The 10,000-nt window shown below is 45.3% G+C and overlaps 1 protein-coding gene and 1 long non-coding RNA gene across 15 annotated transcripts in view; one reads left to right on the forward strand and one right to left on the reverse strand.

Annotated features, from left to right (window-relative positions):
• Ebf3 (EBF transcription factor 3) overlaps positions 1 to 10,000 on the forward strand; it is a 118,126-nt gene that overhangs the window by 71,466 nt on the left and 36,660 nt on the right. For 9 of the 14 annotated variants that reach the window (XM_040752466.1, XM_040752482.1, XM_040752416.1 and 6 more), the window contains exons 7-8: positions 5,944 to 6,025; positions 9,538 to 9,682. In XM_040752466.1, coding sequence (XP_040608400.1) covers positions 5,944 to 6,025; positions 9,538 to 9,682 — 227 coding nt within the window. The remainder of the gene's footprint in view (positions 1 to 5,943; positions 6,026 to 9,537; positions 9,683 to 10,000) is intronic. The other 5 variants (XM_021228173.2, XM_040752490.1, XM_013111904.3 and 2 more) reach the window with 1 other exon arrangement.
• LOC121142443 lies at positions 3,317 to 4,328 on the reverse strand. Its single transcript, XR_005879479.1, has 2 exons — positions 4,199 to 4,328; positions 3,317 to 3,671 (listed from the first exon to the last, which is right to left on the reverse strand). It is a non-coding gene; the product is annotated as an uncharacterized LOC121142443 (long non-coding RNA).

Genomic DNA, 10,000 nt, shown 5'->3' on the forward strand with positions numbered 1-10,000 from the left:
AGCGCCATAAAACTCAGTGCGGTCACCCTCTGGCCCCTTCCTGATGACGTCACAGAGCCACTACAGGTCTATGAGACCCATAACTTGAAATGTACAAGAATTTAATAAGTCTGGTGTTAAGGCAATTTGTCATGGCATATTTGAAGAATAAATCAGACTAATGGAGCAGAATTTTCCTCCCGTATGGCATTAAAGAACATGAGCCCAGTCATCGCTAATGGCAGGAGTGAGAGGGAAAAAAAAGAGGCCTGACATTAAGACCCTCGCATTTTGGAAATCCGATATGTATTGACCTGTGTACTATCTCAGTGCACAGATCTGATGTCAGCAGAATGTAGTCGTGTATAGGAACTGCTCATTACAGGTTTTGTGAAGGAGGCACATTGTCTCTGAAGCGCCTGGACCCGATCGGCTAGAATTGCTCAGTAGTCAATACTCCAGCGACTGATGGCCCGGCGTGCACACTCCACAGCTGCGACCACTGCTTTCAGGGACTTGCCAGCAATTAGCAGGAACCTCAAGGATCACTTGGCCACTCTCTGATCAGTCAGGGGAAAGTCTCTTAAAGGCTCTATCTTTTCATTTGACTCTTAACTATTTCATGTCAATAGTAGGTAAGGGTCACAGCCGCCTATATCTAAGAGGCCTCGGCACCGCCCCTCTCATGCCGGTTCTCCTTCGGGGCAGGGACTTGTAGAGTGAAATTGGCAGAATACGGTATTAACCATTTGGGACGTGAACAGTTCAGTAGCGCTTGGCACACTCAGTAGGTTTCAGGGCCAGTCCCCCTCTCTAGCTTAGAAAGCTTTCTTCACCCCAAGAGGAAACTTTGTAACCCGGAAGCAGTTGTCCCTCATCCTCCCCACCCCAGCACCTGGCACCACAATGTCTGTCCCCTCTGGTGGGGTTGTCAGCACTACCCGTTTATTCTCTCTCAGGCTATTATGGATTAGCAGTAACTAAAGTTGTGGGGACCTATCTGCAACCGCTGGGTGTGCCCCTCCCTGGAGCCCATACAGTGTCGTTACAGCCTGACCTACACAGGGCTACTCTGGGATTCTGGGTGATGGACTGGAGCCCTACCCATCATCACCCTCATTAAAGGTTCAGACTCACAGCTAAGAGTGAACCACTCCACCCCACGCAAAAGCACCCTATGTTTTTCCTTCTGGCCTCCAGTTTCCCAGGCTGCACATTGGCATGGGCTAGAAGGTTGTGCCTCTAGTGACAGGCTGGAACCAGGCTGAGGAGGGATCCTGAGAAGCCAGAGCTCTTTTCTCTGAGTTTGGCTACTTAACCTCCGAGAGGCCAGAGCGCTTTGAAACGCTCAGCTTGGGCACATGTCTTTCACAGGGATGTTTGGGGTGAAGCCGTCCAACACTCTGTTGCTCACATTTTCAAACTCCTCTGGAACAGTCTATTCCTTGACAGCTCCAAAACTAACTAAATGAAAGTCCCCATAACTAACTAAATAAAAGTCCCCATAGGGGACTTCAGAGCTTCAGAGGACCTGAAACCTTCAAATGAACCATAGTCACGTGTGCTTGAAGGAGCTCACAGTGAGACCGTTTCCAAGTTTCCCTGTCCCCCTCAGTCACCAGAGTACACCCTCAAAGCCCGCCACATTTCTACAGAGCTGATCTATTTTTCCTTTGACTAGAGGGAAAGAAATCATTACTGCATGATTAGTGGCTTCAGTTGGGTTAGAGCATCAGTGTTGGGGGTTGGGGGGGAGGAGGGAGGTGAGTGGTATTAATTACCTAACCCTTGCTGGCAGGCCGATTTTATCAGTGACTTGGCCACTGGTAGCTGGGCTCTTGATGGACGTGGGTGAGTTCAGAGCCGCCTGGAAACTGAAGGAAGGGTTGGTGTCAGATGAGAGGCATCTCATCAGCTTTTCTCTGACAAACCAAATTCATTCCTTATGTAATTGATAACGGCCTTGGCCAATTATTTCCCACATTACAATACACAGAGGCCCCCTTTACAGGTTTTGCAGGGCTGTAATTAGCTATGCTAATATCCCCTTTATTGGCCCTAATATTGCTCAACACCTTTTGCCATCCTGGAGCCCACTAGAGCCCCATGGCCTGTCAGGACTGCTGATTATTGAGAAGGATAGCTTTAATCAAACATAATTGCAGTTAATTTTTCTCTCCTGCTCTCTGTTGCCAGCGTCTAATGCCACGGACTCCTTGATATTCCATTAAATTACAATTAAACAGCCTCCTTTGTCTCTGATTGTCCTGAACACCACCACAAAGTTCTGTAGCCGTTTAAAGGAGAGCTGTTTGGTCCTAATTGCCTGCTAGCTCACAAAGGGCCAATTTACACAATACCCATGTAGAATTTAAACAGTTCATAATGTAATGGATATTACACAGGAGCCTAACACTACAATTAAAATGATTTTCATCAGATAAAGAAGCTTCAGTTAATCAGCTTCATAAAAGTAAATATAAATGAACTAATTCATAGCTTAAACACACAGAGATGGAGCTGACTTTGAAATTAGTTACTGTGGCAGGGGCTCTATTCACCCCTTATCCTGGGATACCCATGTTGGGCTCTGGTGGAAACGGTAGGTCACGTTACTCGCTCTAGCCTCTCCTGAAGCAGTCTCATTCCCCTACGTTCCTGTACTCATGCTAACATTGGAGTTGTTTGTTGGGTCTCTGCCACAGCAACATCACTCTGAGCTCTCCTCATTGGGTGCCATGGCCACACCCTTCTACAGAAGGAGGATGAGTGTACCATCAGGAAGAAATTTCCAACTTAAGCTCAAAGCTACTGTCCTTCCAGGCGAAGGCTTTGCTGTGTCCTCATGTTCCCTACCCACCATCACAAGGGTCTCCAGCATTAGAAGAGTGAGCCAGCCCTCCAAAGAATGAAGGAGAATAGCATCATGGTGTCTGTCCTAATCTGTGCAACACCGAGGAAAGTCTATTTCCACAGAAATGGCATCTTACTTTCTGTCTCAGAACTTTCTGGAAGTTTTCATGATATTTCCAAGCAGAATATTCTTGGGATAGTGTGGTGTGGAGCAGTTTGTCTTTAGCCACTGTCTTCCCCTCTGCCTGTAAGAAACAAGTAAATAAAGCCCATATTTCAAGCTTGATTTACTCTGGTACCTACTGTGAAAGATGATGAGTCTTTAGGGAAATAAAGATGGGGTCAGGGAATTAGTGCACATAACGGTCATTTTGACGTTGGGCCAGCAGATGCCAGGGAAACACACTGTACACAATTAAGCATAATGTACTAATGACAGGTTAGAATTTTTATCGCCTCTTTGCGATTGAGCAGCAAATCCACATTTAGCAATAGTAAAGAGTTTATTGGTGCTAAAGCCAAAGATTTTCTGACATAGGAAGGATTTTTTCCTCTCATAACAGGAGTATTAAATCCTTTGTGTACCAGACTCTGGAAGTGAGATATGTAAAGTGGTTGTCAGATATTTCTTAGGAAACAGCCAATTAAAGGGTAATTGAGTAAAGGATGTGGGAATTGCCACTGGACTCCATGCGTGGGCATTCAGTCTTCTCACCTCTTCCCAAACATTGCAACAGCGCACCTCATGGAGCGCGTCCGCTCCCACGCAACAGTGCACAGTGTCAGCATACTTGCCTTGCCTTGGCTGCATTTCCCATCTATGAATCCTTAATTGCACCCTAGAATTAAACAGAAGCAAAAACAGGGGTAAAATAAGCACTTCTTGTGTGCAGAGATTTCCCTCCGGCCTAGCAAGGTGGAGCTTGGGAAGGACCCTGTTCCACATAGGGGTTGTTCCCAGTAGATCTTTCTCACTTGCCCACGGCCACTGTCGTGACACACTCTGCATACAAGAAGAGCTGTGATTGCCATGTGCAAGAGAGAGAACACACATGAACATGTGTACATGATGTCTGTGCCCGCCTCTGCTTCCGCTGCCCCCCACAGGGCTCAGTGTGCTTGTGGTATCCAGCACCGAGTTTTACTCTTCTAGTTTCTAAACTGATGATAGTTAAAGCCCTGCGATGCCCACGGCTGCTTAGGATATCTTTAAAACCCACTCTGCTGTCTCGGAGGTAAGAGGGCCAAGCTGGCTAAACAGACATCAAGGAATTTAGAACAACCTCCTCAGGAGGGGGAGAAATCTTTCATTTTACAAAAAAAAAAAAAAAAGCAAAAGCCCCCAACACCAGCTCCTCGTAGGTACCTTTGCGGATGAGCAGCTTCTCACCGGCGCCTGTTCAGAAGATTAGCCGGGTGGTAATGTGGGGCATAATTGCACCGTGTGGCTGTCCCTGAAGTGAAAACCTAATTGCCTGACAGGACGATAACTTTGTGGCGCCCTCACCTTGTTAGGCCCTTTCTGATGCAGTTCAAATGCAGTGTGGCCGCAGGTGCGCCTAATTTACCTCGCTGCAGAACGTGTGGAGTTTAATTGCACAGTGGTTGTTAGGAAAAATTGGTGGGTGGAATATCAAGTGACTTGCTCTAGCTGATGGCAGATGGTGTTAAGAGGCCTTGTGAGCTAAGTGTACAGGTGAGGCGACTTAATAAAAGATGTAAACCCTGGCCCAAAGTAGCAAGGACTCATGGTATGTAAGAAAATTTAATTGAATGGCCACCGTTCTTAGCCTCATCAAAGGGATTCTCTTCTGCCCTCCTTGGGTCTTCCAGGATGTGTTGGGAAGGCAAGTCTTACTCCGTGGAGTCTTTTGTTTTCTCCTATTGTAATCCCTAATGAAGAGCCCAAACATGAAAGACTGGATTCAAGGAAATTTTATGAAGTAACATAAAACATCAATCACTTCCAAATAAGACAGGTGACATTTGGGGTGAAAACAGAGTAGGTATTTTATGTAACCTTGCTGCAAAGCTCTTAGCCATAGCGGCGAATCCACCTTCCACTCACTGTGGATGTGGCCTTTGCCACGGAGGTCTGCAGGGACAAGATTCATGAGCGGGTGTCTCATATCCAGGCTGCCTGGTGTTCACCTGTTCATACTAAGACAGAGCATCTGTTTGTGCAGGAATGGGGAAGACTAGGAGATTACGTTCTCATTGAAACCTCTCAACACAATGTCAGGACTCCTGAATCTTTCCCCTGCATACAAGGCCAGGTCTGATGGGAGGTGGAGCTGACCTCCTTGCTTGGCCTCTTCACTTCTTCCTGGGCTGGGGCCTGTTGCTCCTATATTCTGTCTGAGCAAGACTTTTTGTGAAAACACCAACACCTACCAGCTAGTCCATTAAAAACACATAGAAACTGTCCACAGAAATCATGGCAACCCCACACCCCATTCCCTTGTTGAGGGTTAAGCCTATTGTAGTTATTTTTCTTTTTTTTATTTAATTAAGTGTATTCTTTGACAATTTTATACTTGTATATAATGCATTCTGAGTGTTCCCACACCCTTACTGTAGCTTTAAGAACTTGGTCTTAGACAATGCATTTGCTTTACCAAGATAAAAGCTGGAAACTGGGGTTTCCAGATAAATGTAGTACATTCAATAGAATTTAAACTTTGATATTTTTACATAGATTTACCTCAAGACACCCCTATGCTAAAAAAAATTGTTGCTTATCCAAAATTCAAATTTTACTAGTCATTCTGCATCTTACCTGGCAGATATGTCCGTGTCCTTGTCTGGGGTGGGTGTCTCTCTAAAGGCTAATAGTTAATGCAGAGATCCTTGCAAGATGAGATTCCTTGGAAATACACAGTTATTATAAATCTTGGGAATCTGTAGTGTCAGACATCTGTGCAAATTGCCACTCAGAAGGGAGACCAGGAACCTCTGTCTGTCTGCCAGTTCCACAGCGGCACTCAGCATCGCCCCCTACAGGACAGCCAGCAGGTTGTGGGGTACCTTCTGATATTTCTGTGCAAGTGTTTTTTGTGAAGTTGTCTTTTGCAGGCTACCCATAACTATCCATTCTTTGTGTTTTTGTAGATTCTTTCTAAAGTTCTTCCTCAAGTGCAATCAGAACTGCTTGAAGAATGCAGGCAACCCTCGGGACATGCGGAGATTCCAGGTATGCAATCGCTCCAAGGCGCTGGTTCAACCTGCTTGTTCTGCCAATTTGACAGAGTTCTCGACTGTTCAGAAAGCTTGTTAGTTCCCCAAGGCTAGCAACACACTAAACTTGATTTGTTTGATAAAAATAGGCAAATGAGGGGCTGGAGAGATGGCTCAGTGGTTGAGAATGCTCACTGCACTTGGGTTCAGTTTTCAATATCTACACAGATCTCTAACTCCAGTTCCATGGCATCAGACATCTCTTCTGCCCTCCAAGGGCATCTGCACTCCCGTGGTCCATCTACACATAAAATTAAATAAATAATTTAGAAATAGACAAATAAAATGCTTTTTCAATGATCGAGTCTTTTCAGTATGCCAGATATATGAGTCTGTGCAGGGACAGAGAAGACAAGATGATCACGTTTCCCACAGCCTGATACCAGCTCTGAAAGCTTGTCCAGGCTGAAGACACACATTTTTAGGGATCAAATGGCCAGTTGACTGATTGTCGTTGTGCATGGGGATGGCAAGTGGGAAAAGAACCATAATGTAAACTCTCTAGGATCTTGGTGTCTGGAGCCTCCTCATAAAGGGCCTGCCCCTGCTTAGCACAGGCCTCTACAAATTCCCCTACCCTCCAAGGTCCATTCAGAAACCAGCTACTACTAGTCTGTTCTGGATCTAAGTTAGCACATGCCCATTTGCAATGAGGATTTGGTCTGCAAGCGAGAGGATTGCTTGTTGGCTTCAAGTTCTGACAGCATCCATAGTTTTCTCATCCTTATGGATGATCAGAAGACTCTGTTGGGCCCTCTATGTATGAGATAGACTGTCTTGCTGATTTTCATTGTAAAATGAGAAGAGCCAAGTACCAAATGGAAATGAATCCTAGATTAGCTACATTGCTGAGGGAATCTTATTTGGGATGTCACCTTTGTTGGTCATGTAACACTGTTTGTAGGATTCTGCGTGTTCTTCAGCTAAGTATATGATGTCCATCTTTTGCCTTTATGGCTCTTCAGGGAGGCAGGTCCCTCCTCACCCGTACTGGCTTTCATGGCTGGGAATAGCACCTCTTGTAAAGTACTGGGCCAGCTTCCTTTTTTTTTTTTTTTTTAAATACACAAGAGACCACAAGGCATGAGCAAACTTGGTTCATCTAGGCAGAGGAGCCCACGCCAGACTGAATAGTAGGGCCCTGTTTGTCTCATCAGTGATGGAGAATGGCATCCATCACAGTTGATCTCACCAGATGAGATCACCATAGTGACTCTGGTAGCTTTAGTCTCCTTGCCTCTCAGAAGGTTTACCTGGACTTCTGCATATCATGGCATACTTGATGCTTGCAATGGTGCCACCCTTTCTGTATCTTTTTATGGGTGCATTGCAGGGCTGGCCCATACCTGACAATACAGTGTCTGTTTTCTCTCTTTCCCCTCCTGACTGGTTTTCGTATAGATTACAGAGCACAGACAGTGTCTTTAAACATTTTTATTTTTTACCTTTTCCTATGTCTTTTTAGCATATCCTAGTCGTGTCTATGCCTTGATACTGGTCAGGTCTCTGTACCATTCTCGGGCCATGCATTCCTGGAAGTTCTTTGAATGCTCAGGGCAGGGTATATAGGTGGAGGCTGGGAAGATCTCGGCAAACAGGAGCAGCCCTTGCTTCCCCCCCCCCCCCGGGGCAGAGATTGCTAGACTATAGGTGACACCATAGTGGCACCAGGGGCACCCAAGGAAATGCCAGATCTTCAAAACAGAGGGTGCTTAACCCTGAAACTAGAGTGGCCACCATGGCAGTACTGACTGTATTCTCAGTTTAGACAGTCTGATGTTACTGAGACCTTGTTATCCTGGCAGGCATAAAGAGGGAAGGAACTCAAGAACACTGCCCCCCTGTAGCTGAGAGTGTGTATAATACCATACTCTTTTGGGGTTTGAGGTTTTAAAAGTCAGTTCTTTACACACATATTTTTATATAAGCTTATAGCTTTGCATTCTTTTTTAAACCTAAAATACATTTTTGTTTACTTGTTTTTATGAGTTTCTTTGACACAGAGTCTGGCTGTGTAGCCAAGGCTGGCCCTGAACTTATTATTTTCCTGCTTTAGCCTCCTAAGTGCTAGGATTATAGGCATGTACCACTGTGTCTGACAAAATACTATTTATTTGTCTTTCGCCAGTTAAAAGTCAAGTTGTTTTATTTATTTTATTAATAGGCCTTCTCTTGGTGCCATTTCGGGTTTATAAAAGACCATTATAGTGGTTTTTAAGAATTCCTGATGCCCTGGGTCCCTCACCTCAGTTTCCCCTGTCATAAGCATATTTTGTGTGATGTATTTTGTATCCGGAGGAGACTTACTACAAGTTAGTACTAGTAGTACTAGTTATTACTCACCAAGGCTTGCTGTAGCCTTGGTAGCTTTCGTTAGCTTGTCACCTTCAATTTATCTGGCAGTCTCAACTCCTCCTCTCCTAGTTGGTGTTCTCAGGAGGAGCTACCACAGGACCTGGCCAGGTGAGGCTCTGGGAGCGTCTGAGCCAGACATACCTTTTGTCAAATCCAGACTCAAGTCCCACATTACACTGAGGCTGAGCCCTTTGCTTTTCCAGGTCCCCTGGAAAGCAGTGTGCCACACTGACCCAGCTGTGTTAGAAACGTAACAGCCAGGCCACCCTCTGGTGTTGCCTGGATCTGCTGAAGGGTGCCATTTCTGAGGCGCTTCCTGTGAGCTCACTGGGGAGACGACACCCTGTATGCTGGCTTCATTTTTTCCTCCCATGAACCAGCCAAGAAGTCTGCTCTGCCTTTTCTCTCCCTGGACATGCTCTCTTAGCCTCTCTTGGGCCCTTGCCACCCTGCCCTATGAACTTGAGAAAGTTCCTTTTCCTGGATTGAAAAACAACTTCCGCAATTCAAATTCAATTTGTTTCTTTTTCAGGTGCAAAGAACTTCATTCTCAGAAACTAAACGTAATTGTACAGTTGACCCAGGGGTAGCTGGGGTTGCAGAGAGAACCCTGATTTTATGAAGCTTTTTGGGGGGACAACTGAATCCCTCCTCTTATGTCTTCAAGACAGGCTAGCCTCCAATGAACTAATTTAAATTAGATAAACTATCTAATCAATATGTGAGCAGATCAATCAAAACAGAGGCTTTCAAATGAGTGGCTAGAGGGGTATTTCGGAAGCTAATGGCTAGGAGAATATTTCTCTGAATTGAATCCACTTGTTAGCATAATAAGAGATTAAACCCTAATTAGTGGAGCAGGTTTTTTTTTTTTTTTTGAAAAGAAGCACTATTGAGTCAAAACAAAACAAAACAACCCACCCCCATTAGCCCAAAAAAAAAAAAAAAAAAAAAAAAAAAAGAGCTGTGAATGCAGTTCAGTTAGTGGAGAGTTTCCAGAATGAGTGCAGTCTCTTCAGCGCAGCCTCTGAGCTGGCTTTTATCTCGTTCACACGGGGCCTGCCTGTGCTTTCCTGTGCCAACTCCATTTTCAAATTCACTTCGTCTTCACAGGTCGTTGTATCGACAACAGTCAACGTGGACGGCCACGTGCTGGCTGTGTCTGACAACATGTTTGTGCACAACAATTCCAAACACGGGAGGCGGGCCCGCCGCCTAGACCCGTCAGAAGGTACGGCCCCTTCTTATCTGGAAAATGGTAGGCACATGCTACATGTATTTTTTTTTAATTTGCAATGCTTCTTTTTCCTTTGTGTCATCCTTTATGTTAATTCACATGGAGTTGCTCTCACCAAGCGACCAGACCACCTCAGCCTCAGGAGGCAGGACTAGCTTTCCTCAGGTGGTGAGGGGCCAGGCCCCTTTCTCCTCTCCCTTGAGTGGTCTGCTTGGTCTTCATGTCCATCTCACGTGCCATAGCCTTCACGTTACCAGTTTGTTTCCCAGCTTTCTTTTTCTCACAGTTTTCATTTGTTTCATTTCATTTGGCTTGTTAGAAGCTTCCATCCACAAACTC

The sequence above is a fragment of the Mesocricetus auratus genome, unplaced genomic scaffold (genome assembly GCF_017639785.1).
Source record: "Mesocricetus auratus isolate SY011 unplaced genomic scaffold, BCM_Maur_2.0 Super-Scaffold_4256, whole genome shotgun sequence".
In the NCBI taxonomy this organism is placed as follows: domain Eukaryota; kingdom Metazoa; phylum Chordata; class Mammalia; order Rodentia; family Cricetidae; genus Mesocricetus; species Mesocricetus auratus.